This window comes from Sminthopsis crassicaudata, chromosome 6 (assembly GCF_048593235.1).
Source record: "Sminthopsis crassicaudata isolate SCR6 chromosome 6, ASM4859323v1, whole genome shotgun sequence".
NCBI lineage: Eukaryota > Metazoa > Chordata > Mammalia > Dasyuromorphia > Dasyuridae > Sminthopsis > Sminthopsis crassicaudata.
In genome coordinates, this window is record NC_133622.1 from 67,009,362 (window position 1) to 67,031,150 (window position 21,789).

A 21,789-nucleotide genomic window follows, 5' to 3' on the forward strand; every position below is an offset into this window, starting at 1 on the left:
AGAAAATTTCTATAGAAATGTTCTATGGAGAAGAGTCTACACGTCCTCCTAATTCAGTGAGGACCTCCAATCCGACTAAGACTATATCAGATCTTTGGCTTCCCTTCTTTCCCAGTCTCATGCTAACTCTCATCCTAAATTCAAGAGGATGACATAGCCCAGAAAAGAAGACACAAAAAATTACATCACAGAAATCTACATAGAAAACCATCCACTCCACAATACACCACTCTTTCCTTACCCTTTCCTCGAGAAAGTGAGAGAGAAGAGAGAGAGAGAGAGAGAGAGAGAGAGAGAGAGAGAGAGAGAGAGAGAGAGAGAGAGATTAACTGTCTTAACAATGACCTTGTGATTTACTTTCATTTCTGCTCATGCTTTGTTGAGGAAGCTTTGGCCCTGGCTAATAATGCCCTTGTCCACTTTGGGTGGTCTATAGTCTTAACTATGGAATTAATATTCTGTCAGCATATTTCAAACCCAAAAATGTTTTTTATAGTCAAATTACTTGAAAAACACTGAATGAGAATTAAATCATTAAAGCATTTTATATTTTATATCCTGCTTCTCCTAAATGTATCATATTAACCAGGAAAATAGCTCCTGTTACCTGTCATCTAGGGGAGGGAGTAGAGGGAGAGAGGGGAAAATTTGGAAATGAAGTGAATACAAGGGATAATTTGTTTAAAAAAAAAATTACCCAAGCATATGTACTGTCAAAAAAATTTATAATCATAAAATTAATAAAAAAAATAAAAAGCTTTAATGAAAAAAAAAGAAAATAGCTCCTGTTTGAACACTTTTTATATGGCAAGTCTACATAGCATAAAAGTAGATAAACTGAATAATTTAGCATAAAAGTATTTATTTAAATAGCATAAATATAGGAACTTAAATGCTTCTATTTTTCCAAATTGTGATATACAGAATAAAACTTCCATTATTTTCTGGATGCTCAAGAAAAAATTTTGCAAATTTTTCAACTACTTGTTTTATGTGAATCTTAATCTACTAATCAAAAATATTTAACCCATTTGAAAAATCTCCTTCCCTCTTCATGACTTTGAAATTTAATATTAATGTTGTTAATATTAAGAAAATTAGGTTTAATTTTAAAATTTTAATTAACTTTAATATTGTTAATATAAAATGTAGCATTACTTTTTCAATAAAATTAATTTTTCTGTCAACTTATGTGCAAGTTTTTGGAATTTAAATTACAAATTTAGTTCAGATTGATCAAATCCTAAAATCTTACATAAAAATCAACTAGATATAAGAATGAACCTTGATAAAAAAGAATAACTTCTATTATCTCTCTCCAACCCACTTAAAAGAAACATTTGATTCTTTAAATAGAAATGAATTAAGGCCCAGATTAGATGACCTTGAACCTGATATGTGCCACTTAAACATCCTTATAAAGTTACATTCCAGTACTTGAGGGAAAGGAAAGAAAATAATAAGCTTTTATATAGTACCTATTATGCACCAGGTACTGTGCTAAGCATTTTTTTTCCACAAATATTAGAACTCATTTGCTTTTCAGCCAGAATCTAAAGATTAAATTTTTAAATAATTTTATGCCCCATATGACACACACTTCTTTATATTTCAAAAGCATTTTTTCTATTAAAACAAAAACAAATCTAAAGATATTCTTTTAAAAAATAAATAAATAAATCACCAATGAAGTGAGAATATATTCTTTTAAGCCATCTGCTTGGAAAAATGCTACATATTTTTCAGAGCTCTGGTAAAAATGAGACTGAAAATGAACTGATCTCTGGGATATGGAAAATGATTATACAAATCACTTCTTCAAATAAATTAATTTTTAAAATTATGTTACAATAATCATAACTATAGGAACAAATTAAGCTTAGCAAGGCAATTCTACTATCAATACAGCAGTCATAGCTTGTTCACAAGTGTGAATCTAAGATCAAAATACGGAGGATGATTTCAATGTCATAAATTTCATGAATATATCCAGTTTTTTAAATCAAAAATAATGCTACTGAAATTATCTTCTTTTTTATTTGACCACATTATCTTCCAAAGTAAACAGTTTTGTCCACTTCATTTAACTTCATAGGTATCTTGTTGACAGTGGAAAGGCCTTGTAGAACAGTTCCCTTTTTCCACCTCACATCTTTTCCATGCAGGTTTTATCTGGGTCCCTCGGATAAGTACTACTTTATTTCTCTGCTTATCACCATGTTTGTAATCTTAAATAATATTCATTCAAAAAATTTTAGTATATTTATTTTAAAATTCATATATTTGAACTATTCTAATCATTTTATATGCAAATAAAGGGGAATTCATCTGTCATAATACGTGTAACATTACTTATCCTGCCAAAAACAAACTGAAAAAATATCTGACTTCCCCATCATTTTCAATAAACCCCTAAAAACAAACTGGAAAATCACATATGTGCTTAAAGCTATTTAAGTATACGACTATAATCAAATCAACTAGATAACTGCCAATTAAAAGCAGCAGTTATTTCATTCACTTGTACAACAATACAAAAAAAAAATTAAGTAGAAAGCAGAAGAGCAACTTGTGCCAGGGGCATTTCTAGCCAAACTACTAAGAAAGATAAGAACAAGATGATGATTGATCACGATTATGATGATAACAAGAACAGTATCATCATAATCATTTCCCTTATGTGGTATAGTAACTCAAAACCCTCCTAAAGCTCATAGCAAGCCAATAAAAAATACTCTTTAGTGAAGGACAAGTGCTATAACCAATGCATTGCTACTATTTGTATTTTCAGATCTGCATAATTCAGTTGACAATGATTATCAGATAATTTATATTGTAGTTTATTTAGAACAAACCTGTGCAAGTTTATTGACTCAATATTGTTAATATCTCAATTCTCATTATTTACTTAGCATGTAGAAAGAATCCTCTGAAAGCCAATACTCAACCACATTCCTTTGGATAAGTAAGATTTAGAAAAATGGCTAACGTTACAACTGTCTAAAGGGTGATCATTATTACCAGAATGAAATGGGTTAAGAGTTACATACATAGGAAGTCAAGATAAAGAACCTACAGTCTTGTAAGTTCTTCTTTACCATATGATTTAATTCCCAGATTATCACAAAAATACTTATGTCAATAATTTTTAAAAAAGTATTTGTGAAGTCAAATACAAATTATTTGGTTCCCTCTATTAAGTGAGAATAATGAGTAAGCCCTACTGTTTTTCACTTATTGGTAAATAACTATGTCCTTATTAAGCCCAGACATTTTGTGGAGTATAATTAATTATAAATTTAAAAGATTCTACAAACATCTACTATATTTAACAAATATCAAAATAATGTACATAAAATTTCTACTTGTTATTTATACCATATTTTTAAAAAATCATTTTTTCAGAAGGTAACTTTTACAGAAATAGATAAAAAGCAATGATGGCTAAATGGTTCAAATAATTCAGTTTTTATGACTCCCATCAACAACTTCAAGTAAAATTCTACAGCAAAAAATAAATGGCATAAAATTTTATAGCTAGGTAAAATGATTTACCTATATGTATTTTTAGACTACTAACAATAAATTAAATAAATACCAGAGGGTTCTTTCCCCATTCATGAGGGATAGAGAACTCTGGAAAAAAAAAAATTCATTATTCCCCCCACACACACACATAAAAATGTTATAGACATTTTCTCCAAGAACTCTCCCTCTTTTTTCAAATTTTAATTGATTAATGATAAATGAGATGGCCTCTATTAGGTGCTAATGTATTGGATTTGGTGCTTTGGTGCTATTTTTTCCTTTTTGACTATAACACTAGGCTTGCTGAGTGGAATGGAAAGAACACTTGTTTGGATCCATGTCAAAAGGGTTTGAGTGCTTGCCTCTAAAGCTCCCTCTATGACCCTGGGCAAGTCCCTATGCTTCTTCGAACCCCAACTTCCTCACCTATAAAAGAAAAGGATGGATTAAATGATCTCTCAGGTCTTTTCCAGTTCTAAACCTAATATGTTCTTACTGTTGTATGTAGGGGGGGGGGGGGGGGGGAAAGAGCATCAAGAAGGAAAAACAGTAGAAGAATTGTACATGTTTAACCTATATTGGGTTACCTGCTGTCTAGGGGAGGCTATGGGGGCAAGGGAAGGAGAAAAATTTGGAACACAAGGTTTTGCAAGAGTGAATGTTGAAAACTATCTTTGCATGTATTTTGAAAATAAAAAACTATAATTAAAAAAAAAAAAGAAGGAAAAACAGGATGCATGAAAAAGTACTTAGAAAGTAAAAGCCAACAATCATTTTTCCATTTCAAGGGACAGAGTCCTAAACAAAGCAGAATTATATAAAGCCTCTTCAGTGCTTCTAGAAATAAAACTCCTTTAACACACTGTAAGATAAACCTTTCAGTTAATTCCAAATTAGAAGGGCCCAGCATCCGTAATTTACGTAAGATTAACATAACAGTAAATCCCACAAAAAGACTCTATAAAATAAATAAATATTGTTTGAAAAAATCTACCTGATTCCACAGTCTCAGTTTCAACTTCTTGCTCTTCTGCCACATCTTGGATCATGTAAGTCTCATCATCATAGACTAGAACCTGGGCTGCATAGCCCTGGTCTAATCTGGCACTTGGAACCGGCTCCACAATCACTGCTGGATATTTGGAAACTTGTTCACCTTCCTAAAAGAGCAAATTTTTTTCTAAATCAAACTTATTATCCACAAACCCTGAATGCAATCACAAATTCTTATATATTCAATCTGTACTAATATGTATACTCTAAATATTTTTTTAAATAAGCAATTAAACCACATTATGTAATTTTCATGTCTCACAAGTGGGAAGATTTATACTGACTTGACAGATTAGAAGTAAAAAACAATTCAGAAGATGAAGTCCTTAAGAATCTATATATTAACATTAGTCAGAAGTAACAATAACCACCAAAAAAAAAAAAAAAAAAACAACCACTTTGTGAGTACCTACATGGTGGGAAGTAAGAATATAAATCAGCTTTATAAAATTTTAAAGACTTTCCCAAAATCGGGGTTCGACTAGCAGCTAAATCATGGCAGGATGTGCTGGAAAAAATACTAGTTGGATTTAGAAACAGCAGAAGATCAGGCACTAAATTGATCCTGGTTCTGGACAAGTTATTTCACACCTATGGACCTCAGTTTCCATATCTATAAAATGAGGAGGCTGGTTTGGATGATGGCTAAAATCCCCTTCCAACTCTAAAACCCTCTGATCCTAGGAGGATCCCCCTAACCTCCTCCCCTCATTGCTCATGTCAGTTGCCAAAGCAATTGATAAAAACCAGTGAAGAAGAAGAGAAATGACTGGAATTGATCTTTACTCATTAGCAGCTACAAGACTGACAAAATAATAGAGCAAGAAGAGGGACTGATGATTGACCTTCCGTTTACACCCAAAGACCAGTTTAGTTGTATTCAAAAGTTATATCACTTCCACCACAAGGTGAATTTCTCAGTCACAGCAACTTTTGGAAAACCATTTATTAAATTATAATGGGGTTTTGATCTGTGTCAGTGGAAGGAGTAAACTTTAAAAAAAAAAAAAAAAAAAAAAAGACTAATCAAGAATGTAAAAATTTAAATTTTTATGCAATAAAATTGACTATTAAACTTAGTTTTTATGGAAGATAAGTTGAATTAAGGTATAACTCAAACCTAAATCTAATAATCTCAGATTCAAGGACACATTCAAAAAAATCTGCAACTAACTTGTGAGACCATCAAACCTATGGTTTGCATTGTATAATCTCTTTCTACCTTGATGATTTTGCTATGTCTTTCTCTTTTTATATTTTTCCCCTATATCCCAGAACAGGAAATAAAGACATAGAAGAAACCAAACTACCAATGATTCAAAATGCCATAAATGTAATTCTTTTAGAGAATACCAACTGAATTTTTTTCCTTATTCACTGATTACATTTAAAATCAAACTTTCCACACTCTGTACTGCTGACTGTATTAATGATTATTACTGAATTAGAAATATTTGAAGGGAAAAGAAGTAACAGAAAAATTCATTTTTATCTTTCAGTCTTATTAAGAATAACTTATGAGGCAACTTGCTGGCACCTTTCCTGGAGTCAAGAAGATCTGAGGTTCAAACTCAGCCAGCCTCAGATACATATTAGATATATGAGCCTCAATAAGTCACTTAAATCTTTGTTTGCCTCAGTTTCCTCAACTGTAAAATGAGAATAATAATAGCACCTACTTCACAGCATCATTATAAGGACCTAATAGAATAATATTGATAAAAAAGTACTTTAGCACAATGCCTGGCACACAGTAGGCACTATATAAATGCTTATTTCCCTTGTAAATTAAAATTTACATAATTACAACATTAATTCTAAATAATATACATTTATGATATCATAGTTAATGACTCTAATGTTGTAATTTTAAAATATCTTTAAAATTATCCTATGAAAGTCTAAACTAATATCTGTTTAAAATTAATTTAAGGCTTACCCCCTAATCTCAAAATCATATTTCAGTTGCTTCTCTCATTTCAATTCTCAATTCCACAAACACGATCCTACAACAAAAGTGTAATGATGCTCCATGACACCATTAAAGAGATGCCTCATAGTACAGTAAAAAGAAACTAGCATTAAAATCTTTAGACCTGGGTTCAATTCAAGTCTTAGCTTAATTCCTTATTAGCTGTGCATTAGTGGGCTGGTCACTAACCTCTCTGAAATTCAGATTCCTCAAATATAAAACAGGATTCATTAATGCCTACTAGACTGTTGTGAGAATAAAATCAAATGAAATAATGCACAGGAAAAGAATTTGGCAAACTATAAAGCACACATAAGCATAAGACATTATTATATGAGGAAATGTACATCATGTCTCATGGACAGGACATTCTACATGAAAAAAATTGTGCAACATGTTCTGATTATTTAAAATAAAAATTACTCATTAATTTCTACATAATAAAATATAAATGCAATTTAAATGGAACACAGTGAATTCCAAACCTCTTGATTTTCTATTCCATTGCTGGAAAGCTCCAAAACAGAACCCCCATTGTCAACCACTGCAGATGTCATTATGCGTTCCCTGGGGAAACTTCGAGGACTGATATTAAGATATACAAAGTTTCATGGATAGTTGTCAATGCTGTTTATCTGTGATATCAAATTTTTATTTCAATGAGAGACATGGAGTTTGGTACATCAGAAATCCACTCTTCTGAAGATGATTAACCAAGGAGTCTAAAAAAATTGGAAAAATTAAGAAATAGTTATAAACAAAATTCAAAAAAAACTTTAAAAATACTTAAAATATTTTGAAATGCTGTTTTGGTTACTTTTTTACAACTATGAAAATGTGATAAGTTTACTACATCCCCATTCAAAACACAGCCCTAATGTACATATTCATTTTTAGAAATTTGCCTTCCATAAAGGTGTTGACATAAAAAAAATTTTAAATAAAACCTTTAACCTTTTATAGGAGTTATAGTTTCCTTTACAAAATATTCAAGTGGTATATTCAATATGCTTATATATTGATAACTATCTGACAACCAACCTGGTCTGTGAATAATGTGTCTTTGGTACACCATTACTAAAAATATGTACCTACCTCATAGTGTAATGGACAATTTTTTTTTTTGTTTTCTATATCATTCATGTTATTCTCTTTAAAAGAGTCAAAATGAATTATAAAGTAGTAAGATAAAATTTGTGTGGATAGCTTATGATGTTGTCTCAGGGTTAAATAGGCATACCATAAACTATATTTTACTATAAAATGAACTTAATTAAACTGCTTCTATATTGTACTTCCATATGTGGTCATTGGAAACAATTAGAATTTAAAATGTATGTGATAGCTTCTGAATTATCAGAACACTCTCCCTCAAATATTTTAACTCTTGTTTCAAAATAAGTTCAAACAACTCAAACTTTCTTCTCATTGCATTTATAAAAACAATTGATGAGTCTTGATTTATGCAAAAGCCCAATCCTAAAAAATTTGAAGTAGGTATACTAATGCTTTAAATTTAATTTCCTATAATGAACAAGAAGTTTTCAAGGAAGAAATTCATGTTATCAAGCACATTAAAAAAAAATTTTCTAAATGGCTAGTAATTAGAAAAACCCAAATTAAAGTAACTTTAAGGTTATACCCTACCCCACTAGAATGACAAAGTTGACAAGGATAGAAAATGTTATATGCTAGAAGGGAAAAGGGGGGCAAACTGTGGAATTATGAATTAGTCCAACCATTCTGGAAATCAGTTTGGAACTATGTCCCCCAAAATTATTAAACTGTGTGATTAGAGGATATGCAGTTTAATAATTTAATAATTCAGCTATAGCACTACTAAGCCAATTATTTCCACATCTCCACCCCCAGCAGGAAACAACAACAACAACAACAACAAAAAATCAAAGAGGAAAAGGACCTATATATACCCAAAAAAAAAAAAAAAAAAAACCCACGTTGTAATTCTTTTTATGGTTGCCAAAATTTGCAAACTCAAGGGGTATCCTCCTATTGGAGAGTAGATAAACAAATTGCAATATGGATGTATGTGTGTGTATATAGTATTAATGTAATAGAATAGTATTATTCCATAAGAAATGAAAGGATGAACAGTTTCATAAGAAATTAGGAAGACCTTTATCAATTGATGCAGATAAAATAGGCAGAACCTTGGAAAACAATATTTACAATGTTAACGTACTGAAAAATGGCTCATAAAGATTTTAGATCTCTGATCAATAAAAATAATAAATCTTAAGTCCAAAATAGTAAAGATGAAATATTCTATTCAGAATAGAAAAAAAATTCAGAAAAATGATGAATTTAATAATAGAATAAAATTCAGAAAAATGATGAACTTAATAATGCAGTAAGAGACAAACTTCTCAGGGTATGGTCAATGCTAGAATTTATCTTATATGATTATGTTTTCCTGGAACACTTTCCCTAGTTAGTAGGGTTGAAAATTCAGGCCTTCTGAAAAGTAATTTGAAACTATGCCCAAAGGGCTATAAAACTGTGCATATCCCTTAATCTAGCAGTGTCACTATTGGGTCTGTTTCCCAAATAGATTATAAAAAAGGGAAAATTGCCCATATGTGCAAAAAATGTTTGTAGTAGCTCTTTTTATGGTGGCAAGGAATTGGAAATTAAGGGGATACCCATCAATTGGGCATGGCTGAATAGTGATGGCATGAGAATATAATGGATTATTATTGTTCTAAAAGAAATGAGCAGGCTGACTTTAGAAAGACCTGAAAAGATTTACATTAACTTATTCTGAGTGAAGTGAGAAAAACCAGGAGAACACTGTTCATAATAAAACCAATATTATGTAATGATCAACTATAATAGACTTAGCTCTTCTCAGCAATTCAGTGATCAAGACAACTTCAATAGATGGGATAGGATAGACCATCCACATCTAGAGAGAGAACCATGATACTGAATGAGGATCAAGACATACTATTTTCACCATTTTTTTTTGTTTGTTTTCCTCCTGGTTTTTTCCCCCTTTTTTGTTGATTTTTCTTTCATAGCATAACTGATGCAGAAATGTTTAAAATAATTGTGCATGTATAACCTATATCAGGTTACTTGTTATATCTTGGGGATGGGGGAGATAAGGGAGACCCTGGGAAAAGAACACAGAATTCAAAATCTTTTTTAAAAGTGTGAAAACTATCTTTACACATAATTGGAGAAATAAAATACTTCTGAAATTCCCAAAAAAGACTTCGTTTTGTATGTATTATTTTCATTTTTTTTTTCTTGGTGGAAGAATTGGATGGGATAGATAAATTAAAGAAAATAAAGGATGTCCTTGGAGTGGGATAGGAAGAGACACATGAGGGAAATTTGGGGGCTGGAAAAGCAAATTACATCAATAAAAATTATGTAATAAAGAATGTGATGTAAAAACAAAAGACACAAAGATGAAATATGAAAAGAAACTAAATTCCTAAGATACATATTATCACTTCTGCATTAACATTTCCTAGGAGAAGAAAAGTTGCTACACTAAAAAGCACAATTTGTAGCAAACTTTTAAAAATAACATTAGAGGCAGCTAGGTGGCTCAGTGGATAGTGTACCCCTGAGTTCAAAAATAGCATTGTATAATGCAAACATATTTTTATTAACATTCTGATAAAGAATTTCCAAAGTTGACTACTAGGGCCACTAAACTTGAAGTTCACATGAAGTGAACCAACACATAGAAATTGTTACCATTTTCTAGCATGGAGAGAAAAAGACATTTGAAAGAACACCAACTTTCACTCTACTACCTATGCTCATTTAATGCGTCCACTCTCCTACTTGATCAATAAATGGACAATGAAAAAAAAAAAGTTTTGTGTCCTATGCTAGGAAGAAATGTTAATTAAAACCTGTAATTCTATCAGACTGAAGTGCACTATTATTTGGGGGGGGAGGGAGGGCGGTGAGGCAGTTGGGGTTAAGTGACTTGCTAAGGGTCACCCAGTTAGTAAGTATTTAGATCTGAAGTTGGTTTTGAACTTAGGTCCTCCTGACTTCATAAGCAGTGCTCTATCCACTGTACTATCTAGATGCGCCCTGGTGCTAGCAATTATAATAAAGAGTACAACATCACTTTTTTCTTCTCCTTTGTTCTGGTCTCAGATGAAGAGGTAATCCTTCTGGCCAAGGCCAACCACTTAGTTTGATTATTCCTTTTGATCTTATCCATTTCCATATTCCCCATATACATAACCCCCCTACACACACCTCTAATCATCTTTTTCACTCTCATTTCCACTCTCTCCCTTACTACGGTTCCATTTCATGTTGCCTATGTGTGAATTTCCTATAGAAGACTTCTGGAAAGTCATGAATAGAAGAAAAGTACACAGGATGAAAAAAGCAGGAATGGGTAGTGAGGTGTTACCAGTAGAGGGAGTACTCACAATGATGAAATCACAAAATGACTAGGTAGAACTCAGAAAAACTTAGAAAGACTCACTGCAGAGTGAAGAAAGCTTTGACAACAAGGGAAAGGAAGAAGACAACTTCCTAAAGTTAAAACACACACCCTTTCAATTCGGATTGGGTTTGTGCTTTATTCTCAAAGAGGATCATCATGCCCTCAGGGAGATGTCATGATATGCAAGTGCCTTGGATTTCAGAGAGGGAGGGCTGGACAAGGTCACCTGCCTCCCCAGAGCCATCGGGGTTCAGAGGCCAGATAGAAATTAGAACAAGTGGAGATGGCCCTGGATAATGATTGGAATAGAACAAAAGAAGAAAGTTACATGAATTATCAATCACAATCATATCTCAAGGGACTTGAGCTTTTCTGGTAATATGATTTGTAGGAGGTATTTGTGGGAATGTGAATGGGTCACAAACAAATGTAGTTTTTCTTTTTCTTTTTTTTTTTTTTAAGGGAACCACAAAGCACAAAAAAAATAAAGTATTAAATATTTCCACCAAAGCACTCCTGAAGGCCTCCTCTGTCATGGAGGTGATACCCAGAGTTCTGGAATACCTTCATAAGCCTTCATGTGCTCCTGCTGCTATACAAGAACCAACCAGCAAAGCTGGGAGAGGCGCAGGAGATGGTTCAGGACTGTATAGATTTTTCTTAAACTAAGAGCAGCTCATAAAACATTCTTTTCAAGTTTGTGCTATATGTCAATGGAAGAAATAAACCAGAAATAAAATCATGAAGCCTTTATGAGGCACTGTCAGTATCTTCAACACAAATAGTAAGAACTCTGAGATGTCAAATGAAGATGAAATTTAAAAAGCAAAGATTGGAAGCTTTAGAAAATGAGGAATAATAAAATCCTATCTCCATGGATTCCTAAGAAAAGAAAGAAGAATCTACCTTTGATGCTAGGAGAGAATGTCAACGCAAATGAGATGAGACAGGACCCATGATTTCAAGGGGAAAATTCTGTTACTAAAAAAAACAGGGTGATACTTTCAACACTGGAGCAATGAGAGAGTATGAATTGCCCACAGACAAAAAGTCAGTATTTATCAGTGAGCAGGACTTGAATGCAAGTTTTCTTGACTCTGAGGTCAGTTCCTGATCTACCACACAAAGCTGCTGTACTTTTACACAACACACATAGTTTAACCAAGAATTTTCCTTTGTGGCTTCTTGATTCCTATTCCATAACTGTGGGCAATGAGGCTCAGAGAGGAGTGACTTGTACCAGATCCTGAATTCAGCAAGTATAAAACCAAGGACCCTAAATCATGCTTCTCTCCCAACTCCAGAGCAGTCTGATGTTGAATATAATAAGATGTGGCTCTGAGAGTTATCAGGGGGGCAGTGGAGGTATGGTATCTATGGCTTCATTCAAGTCATTAATAAATGTAGAACAGAATAATAGGACCAAGGAACAATCCCTAGAATCTTCCACTGAAGTCGTTGTTTCTTTTTTTCCTACTATATTTCCAAGTTGATAATCATTTATCTATTGATCACTTCACTTTAGGTCTGGTCATTTATTCACTCACTTCTATAAATCTACAGCTAGATGGCACAGCAGATGGGAGTACTAGGACTGGAATCAAGATCTCAAATATTTCTTTCTACAAGTCACTTAACTTTTCTGCCTCAGTTTCCTCGATTGTGAAATACCTATAACCCACACCTACTCTGAAAGATTTATGATGAAAAATTCTATCTACATGCAGAGAAAGAACTAAACGAGTCTGAAGATAGATCGAAGTATTCTCTAATTATTCTATCTCTTTATTTTTAACTTTTGTTGAAGGTTTTTTATTTTCATTAGGGTAAGAGATCTATGTCTTTTTTTCTTTTTTTTTTTACTTGTCCAAACTGTTGCTTTGCTGTACAAAAAGAATCGGACTTTGAAATAGTCTACAATTACCCTGTGAAGGAAATAAAAAATGTAGGTGGACAAAAATAGAGGGATTAGGAATTCTATGTAGTGGTTCATAGTCATCTCCCAGAGTTCTTTCACTGGATGTAGCTGGTTCAGTTCATTACTGCTCTATTGGAACTGATTTGGTTCATCTCATTGTTTAAGATGGCCACATCCATCAGAATTGATCTTCATATAGTATTGTTGTTGATCTCTTGGTTCTGCTCATTTCACTCAGCATCAGTTCATGTAAGTCTTTCCAAGCCTTTCTGAAATCATCCCATCCCGCTGGTCATTTCTTACAGAACAATAATATTCCACAATATTCATATACCACAATTTATTCAGCCATTCTCCAATCTCAGTTTCCAGTTTCTGACCACTACAAAGAGGGCTGCCACAAACATTCTTGCACATACAGGTGCCTTTCCCTTTTTTAAGATCTCTTTGGGATATAAGCCCAATAGTAACACTGCTGGGTCAAAGGATATGCACAGTTTGATAACTTTTTGAGCATAGTTCCAAATTGCTCTCCAAAATAGCTGGATGTATTCACAATTCCACCAATAATGTATCAGTGTCCCTGATTTCCCACATCCCCTCCAACATTCAGCATTATCTTTCCTTGTCATTCTAGCCAATCTGTACATGTTATTTCTTAATTATGGGTAGAGTTAAGGGAGAGAACCTAGAACTCAAAAATCTTTAAAAAAAAATGTAAAAAGAAAAAAAAAAGATGACTCCAGATTGTATATATGGCCTTAAATTTGAGGCACTAGTGAGCTACTGAAGATTTTTCAGCAGAGGAGAATGACCTGGTTAATGCCCAAGGAAAATTATTACAGCAGTATAATGAAACATAGCTAACTTTTCTCCAGCCATCATCCTAAAATAAATTTTTTTTTAAAGCATTCACCTCTACTCAAAACCTCTGAGACCTCATTGATTCTTCTCTTCTATTTCCCCAATCTAATCAGATTTATAAAATATACATTACACAAGGTTTTGGTAATTATTAATTACAACTTCTTATGCTACATAAAAATTCATTACACAACATACCTAACAATTACCTCAAAAAATAATTCCATTTCAGACAACACAAACTACTGAAAATTCCCCTGAAGTTGAACTCAACTTGCCTCCTTGAAATTTCAATCTACTGATCCTAGTTCTTGCATCAAAATGTGCCTAATCCCTTTTCCACATAAGCTTTCAAATATTTGAAAAGAGCTATAATGTTTTATGAACAAAATAATATATTTTAAAGCCAAATTTTCTAATTATACAAGCAAAAATATAAATAAAACTAAATAGTCCACCATCATATTGTCTTACCCAAGTAGAAGAAATAAAAATTGGGGTAAAGAATTATAAAGTTGAGCTAATAGCATCCAAAACTTCTCCAAATTATAAATAAAACTTAATAATCAATAATCATATCCACATTAAGAATATATGTGTTAAATTCAGATTAAAACTTATTTTCAAAGATTTATAAGTCACATGATCTATAAAAGCTTAAAAAAAACAAATATTAAAATGCAAGCATTCTAAAAGTGGTTTTGTTTAAAGTGAAGAAGTTGATTTCAAAAAGATTGTTTGGATTTTAAAAGAGTTGGGCTTTTAAACTTACTATCTTTATTCATAAATAAAATAAGACAGCTATTTTCAAATATTTGAAAGACAACCATTTTATAGTGATCACAACCAAGTTATTTTAATATATCTGAATATAGTTCTTCTGAGTAAGGAGACTTGAACCCCTTACTTATCTACATAAACAGACTTCAATTTTCTCTTGGCTAAATTTATTTTACTTTTTCCTGTCAGAAAATGCTGTATCGTTTATATATTCCTAATGTTACCTCCTATGGATTAATCAACATGTATTTATAAAATGTCTACACAAATTAAAGCTAATTTTATCAGATTGGCTAGAATGACAGGGAAAGATAATGCTGCAATGTTGGAGGGGATGTGGGAAAACTGGGACACTGATATATTGTTGGTAGAATTGTGAATACATCCAGCCATTCTGGAGAGCAATTTGGAACTATGCTCAAAAAGTTATCAAACTGTGCATACCCTTTGATCCAGTAGTATTACTATTGGGCTTATATCTCAAAGAGATTTTAAAGCAGGGAAAGGGACCTGTATGTGCAAAAATGTTTGTGGCAGCCCTCTTTGTGGTGGCCAGAAACTGGAAACTGAGATTGGAGAATGGCTGAATAAATTGTGGTATATAAATATTGTGGAATATTATTGTTCTATAAGAAATGACCAGCAGGATGATTTCAGAAAGGCCTGGAGAGACTTACATGAACTGATGCTGAGTGAAATGAGCAGACCCAGGAGATCATTACATACTTCAATAACAATACTATATGATGATCAATTCTGATGGATGTGGCCATCCTAAACAATGAGATGAACCAAATCAGTTCCAATAGAGCAGTAATGAACTGAACCAGCTACACCCAGCGAAAGAACTCTGGGATATGACTATGAACCACTACGTAGAATTCCCAATCCCTCTATTTTTGTCTGCCTGCATTTTGGATTTCCTTCACAAGCTAATTGTACACTATTTCAAAGTCCGATTCTTTTTGTACAACTAAATAACTGTATGGACAAGTATACATATATTGTATTTAACTTATTCTTTAACATATTTAACATGTATTGGTCTACCTGCCATCAGGAGGAAGGGTTGGGGGTTAAGAGGGGAAAAGTTGGAACAAAAGATTTGCAATTGTCAATGCTGAAAAATTACCCATGCATATAGCTTGTAAATAAAAAATTTTAAAGCTAATTTTAAAAGATAATGATTTTGTAAGCCAATATGTGATTTGGTACCATTAATAATAAGTATTTTTAAATTAACTTTAAAATTTTATTGTAAGGGAGAAAAGAGAAAATGGATAGAAGGGATAAATTGTCTAACTTCAAGGAACTGTTATTTTCTATTTGGGGAATCATCCTGTACTTATAAATGTATTCCTCTTCCTCCTCCAGACACCACAAGTACTTACTGGCTGGGACCCAAAGGGTACTCTCCTAGCTTACATGGATAGCCCAGAGGATTTTCTAATATAATCACAAAGTACTGAAATGGGCTCCTACTGGGATCTTTTAGAAAAGGGTACTTCTTAAGCAGGTTCCCCAAGGGCAATTGGTAGAAAAATAATCCTCCCCAAAAGCCTGGGAAATACTCTTCCCACAATTATACAGGGAAAGTGGGCTCAAGTTTAGAGCACATCTAGCAAAAATGTTACTGATAACCCCTAGCTACTGAAGTCATTTTCACACAAAGCTCCTAGTTACTGAAGTTCTTCTTTAGTAATTTCTCTCTTCATGGAATATTCATGAAGTTCTTCTTAGTTAGGTTTATGTCTCAGATGGGTTTTAAGGATTAAGACCTTTCTAAATTGTTTTTACTATGTCCTAAGCAACTTTCTCAGTTCTCAATAGACTGTGCTCTAAAGCATTGCTATTTGCCCCCAAAAGAATTAAGTTTTAAATTCACACGGTCATCCTTCTAGTATATGAGACAGTTAGAGGGGAGGGATAGTTGGAAGGGAGGGATAGTAGTAATTCCCCAAGTACCATTAGAAAGTAGGTCTTAAAACTCTAAGAAACAATCTAGCTAGAATGCTTACTTGCTTACCTATGATACCTATGAGGCTCAGAACTATTTTATTCCTTTTAACTAACAAATCCCAGTACATTTCTTTTGTGTCTTGTTATACTTTTGATTGTAGTCAATTAAAAGTATCTTGAATTTACTCACAACTAGTTTACACTTACATTGAGACAAACATGTAGAATATTGTCCTTCCTTCCCACATAAGTGTAAAATATATCCAAAAGTTAATGTAATGGGGAAAGGGAAAACCTAATACCTGATAAGGGGGAAGAAATCAGAAAATGTCTCATGTAAGAGATTGTGCTTAAGCTGAATTTAGAAGGAGGCCATGGACATGGAAATGTATTCCAGACTAGGTGAACAGTCTCTACAAAAGCAGGGCGACAGGAAATGCAATGCTCTGCATGGAAAATAAACAAAACAATTTAACTAGAATACAGGGTTTGTAAAAGGAATACCAAATAATCTGGAATAGTAGGCTAGAGTCAGAGAGGGAAGAGCTACCCTAAACTCAGAGAGCTACTGGAACTTTTTTGAGCAGGAGACAAGGTCAGACTGGGATTTAGAACTACCTCAGGGCTCACAGAGAAACAATTTGAAAAAATGTAGTACTCTCAAAACAGAGAATTCAGGAAGCTGCAATAGGTATAGGGAAGGGGTGTAGGGAAAAGGGGTAACTGAATTGTATTTAAGGCATATTAATTTTGAAGTTCCCATAGGGCATTGAGATGTTAAATAAGCCTTGGTGATAACAGACAAGCTATCAAGAGGAAAATCAACAACTACCTACATAGATTTGAAAATCATGAGATCACTAAGAGTTAAGGCTAGAAAATTGAGAAGGATCCAAGACAGTCTTGAAGTGCATCCACAAGTGTGGTATAGATGTGGATACAATAAAGGAAAATATGGAGGAGTCAGAAAGATAAGAGAAAAAACAAGAAGTATCAGAAATAGAGTACAATGATACAGAAAGATCAAGTATATAAAGAGGGAAAAGGCCATTGAATGTAGAAATAATGAGATTACAGATAAATTAGAAACTGTAGTTTCAATGTGGAAGGCTGAGATTGCAAATTACATATTCTCTCATAGCTGAAGCAAAGAATACCAACAAAAACAGCAGAGGCAATGATGAGGGACAGCTATTTCTTGGGAAAGAGATTGAGAAAGAGACTGTAGGGTCTAGTGGTTTGTTGGTGGTGGGTTTGTTTGTTTGTTTGTTTTTTTAATAGGAAAGACTTTGTAGACAGTAAGGGGCAAGTCATCAAAAAAGGAAAGACTGATAATGCATATACATACAAACAGCCAGTCTCAGTCCTTGAAACTAATTGAGAACAGTAATTCTTCCTTTTAAATGTTCACAAATGCACTAGCTTCCTAGATTACAAGGATTGACTCTTACCATTTTGTAGGGACAGCATGCAAGTAATAAAGACTGTATACCATGACGGAATATTCCTTAATGTTAGGACCTTAATGTATAATTTTATTACATGGTGAGGGCAAATTATTTCCTGAATATATCTCAAATTAAAATGGAAGCCAACAATGGTTATGTATGCACACTTTATTTTCACATAATTGTTCAAAAGGAATTTATATGGGGTGGAGGGGAAGGAAGAAGCATAGAGCCAAGATGGCAGAGTAAAGGCAGGAATTTATATAATGTATAAAGTTTTAATGTGTGGATTCTATTTCTTCAAATTTTAGTGGAAGCCCAAGAGATGAAGGAAGAAACAAACTAGTACAAGAATCAAGCTTGAGAAAGACAGAAGTTATCTGAAAGAGAAAAAAAAAAAGGAAAAAGGCACATGAAACAGCTGGGAAAAGAACAACATCCTAATCTGATATTACTTAAAGCCAGGATTTATGACTCTCTACTTAGCTTTTCTTATTTGAAGAAATAAAGGAACAATCCCTTTGCAGCAGGATATACAAGCTCTCCAGCTGTTTTTATCTTGAAGTTTTCTCTTCTTCACACAAGAGGACAGCAGGAAGCCTGATAGTTTGTGTGTAGTATTAATAAGAATCTTACCATTGAACAAAGAAAAAAAAAGTGACTGGGGCCCAAGGGTATTGGAATCATACCTAGTACACACACACCATCACCCATAACTTCAGAACACTGCTTTGGTAAGCAGGAAGAACACAATGGAGAGGGGAGACAAAGAAAGTGGGAAAGGTAAGAAAAAAAATAGAGTGGAGAATTGAGGTAAATACCATTTGTTTAATTTGGAGGGAAGGAATCCAGATCTGTAATTTTACTGGCTTAAAACTCACTGTAAAATGACAGCATTAGTAATTTAAAAAACACAACTATTTTAATGCATAAAACTTTGAATTTAGGGGAAGTTAGGTAAGAAAGTAGGTAAAGCACTAGGTCTAGAGTCAAGAAAACCTGAGTTCAAATCTAACCTCAGATACACTTTCTAGATGTTGACCTTGGGCAAATCACTTAACCCCGTTTGCCTCAGTTTCCTCATCTACAAAATGAATTGGAGAAATGGCAAACTATTCAAGTATCTTTGCTAAGAAATTCCCAAATGGATAATGAAACAACTGTGAAACAAATGAACTCTGAATTTGCCACAGTCCCTTCCCCAACTATCCTCTCTTATACATAATAGTTTTTTTCCTAGCTACTGTTTCAATCCCCTATCTTCTACATTTTTGATACTGAAAAATATAATACCCATCTGAGCTACAGTTATCTTAAAAAAAAAAATACTGGCCTCCAGATGAGAATTTCTTTTACCCCTATACACCTTGTTATAAGGATTTTTTCCTTCAAAAAAGGGAAGGGAGGATAGGGATAAAAGAGGAGCAAAAACTTTTTTTTTAATTCAAAAAAGTGAAGGAAAACCAGAAAGAAGTGCAAATAAGCAGGGTAGCTTTCAAAGTTACACGTTGACTTTATTTTAAAAGTAAGCTATATATAGATTTTTTTCAGTTATATGCACAATTTATTTACATATATATTATATACCCACAGTTATACCCATTTCATTTGGTGTTCTTAGTAGTGAAACTTAATTTCTTAAAGAAATTTTAAAAGAAAAATAATGTAAAAATATCATCCCTTTTAAGAAATGGGGCCATATGAATAAAAAAAATTATTTTCTGTAGTTTAAATTCCTTTTTAAAAAATCTTTTTTTTTTTACTGACTTCAACTTCCAAATTGTTAGTACAACTATTTTCCCTTTCTCAAATTTAGCAATCTTTTAACAAAAAAATGCAATCCCTTAAAAAGGACACTAGTTAGACTATCTCAATAATGTGTTGGGAACACAGTTCATTCTAATAAGCTTGAGCAGAAGCTTAAGGTTTTCCTTCTTAGAGAACTGAAAAAAAAAAAAAAAAGATTAGCCCCCAATAAATAAATTCATGGGGATGAGAATTAAACTTTAAAATCTGCATTTAATAAACACAAGAAAATTGCTAAAAACTGAGTTAATTAGGAAATTAATGAACAACATTAACGAACAAAAACAAATTAGCATTTGATAGTCTAAGCTATACTTTGTCAATCTAAAAAGAATGACTACTTATTCTTAAAATTTCTAAAAAGAATTCAAAATTGGTTAAAACAGCAGCATAAAAATATATCAAGTTCAGGTAAATCTCTAAGAATTTTATTTCACCTTTACAATTACAAATTAGAAATAGGAAAAAAATATATTTTAAACTGACTGAATTCTAGGAATGTACTAAAAGGAAGCTACCCAGAATGACATGGGAACACAAATAAGAGACAAGTAAGCATGTGACCTATCATAAAGGAAATGAATAGTCCACAGGAGTTAATCATGGCTTCTTGCTCTAATCCTAAGCATATATCTGATGTTATAAAAATCCTAAACATAAAAAGTCAGCAACTACCACTCCTTTTTCTCTTTCTACTCTACTCTTCTCCCATTTGTTCCCCATCTCCAAAGAAAAGAGGGAAAGGGAAACATCAAATTGGCAAAGATGACACAAAGAGAAAAAAACTCATCAGAAGGATTGTCAAAGGACAGTTAAAACAATGTATTGTTGACAAAGATGGGAATTGTCCAGGTAGTGTTGAAAGCAATTAGGTATTTCTAAGCCCTAAAAATCGATAAATTTTACATAACTCTATATCCTTTAACCCAGCATAATCACTATCAGGTAACTCCCCCAAAAAGAAAAAAAAAACGAGGAAAAGGACTTCTTTCTACAAATATCTAACAGTACTTTTTGGTGTAACAAAATATTGGGAAAGAAAACAGTTATCAATAAAATGGGGAATAGCTTAAAAAAATTGTGAATGTGATAGAATATTATTGTGTTGTAAAAAAAATAGCTAGCATGAAAAATTCAGAGAAAGCTGGGAAGATTTATATTAACAAAATGATACAGAAGTGAAGAGGGGTGACCAAAACTAGATAAATAATTTACACAATGGCCATATAATATAAAAAGAAAACTTTGAAAGACTTCACAACTTGATCAATACTGTTAAGTGAGAACATGATGGATAGTCTCATGTAAGATGAGACTTAAATTTTCAGAAATTGTACATGTGTGGATTTGTATTGCTTGACATACTTAAATATGTTTCAAGGGAGGATGAATTGGTGGGTAGCAATACATAAAAAAGGGAAAACAAAGAATGAAAAAGTAATCAATAAAAGATGTTTTTAATTCCAAAAGATGGTAAATAGAAAAGTTCAGAATGGAGCACAGTCAAATAATGCATTTTTATTATGATTTCATTCAATTTAATACATATTTTTTTTAAATGTACATAAAAAATCTACTCAAAAATAAGTCACTTGAATTGCAAAGTACTAGAAACAACTTTAAAATTCATTAGTAAATAGCTAATGTGGTATATTAAATGATGTTAGTAGTATAGGGGAAATAAAAATTAAACTTGTGGTTTCACTAGGTATGGAACTCTCCAGTTAGTAAACTCTTTAGCAGATCTTCACCTTCTCTGCAAGTCTCAACAAGTAACCTAAAGCCCTAAGAATAAGTTAACTTGCCCAAGGTCACAAACTCAATGTTATGTCAGGGGTGAGGACTTGAACCCAGGTCTTTCTCATCCATTTTGAAGGCAATTCTCTATTTGCCTAATCCTATCTATAAGAATTATACCAAATTATAATTATAAGGAACATAAAAATTTCCAAAAGACACAATTTTGTGAAACCAGATAACTAAAGCATTGGCCTACATCCTAGAACAAACAGAA

At 32.7% G+C, this 21,789-nt stretch overlaps 1 protein-coding gene across 2 annotated transcripts in view; it reads right to left on the reverse strand.

Moving 5' to 3' along the window:
- The window catches only part of ELF2 (E74 like ETS transcription factor 2), an 84,629-nt gene that overhangs the window by 51,986 nt on the left and 10,854 nt on the right, over nucleotides 1-21,789 (reverse strand). Inside the window, exons 2-4 of one of the 2 annotated variants that reach the window (XM_074273714.1) lie at nucleotides 7,039-7,275; nucleotides 6,521-6,587; nucleotides 4,523-4,688 (exon numbers count right to left, since the gene is read on the reverse strand). In XM_074273714.1, the coding sequence (XP_074129815.1) occupies nucleotides 4,523-4,577 (55 nt within the window). In that variant the 5' untranslated portion in view covers nucleotides 4,578-4,688; nucleotides 6,521-6,587; nucleotides 7,039-7,275. The remainder of the gene's footprint in view (nucleotides 1-4,522; nucleotides 4,689-6,520; nucleotides 6,588-7,038; nucleotides 7,276-21,789) is intronic. The other variant, XM_074273712.1, reaches the window with a different exon arrangement.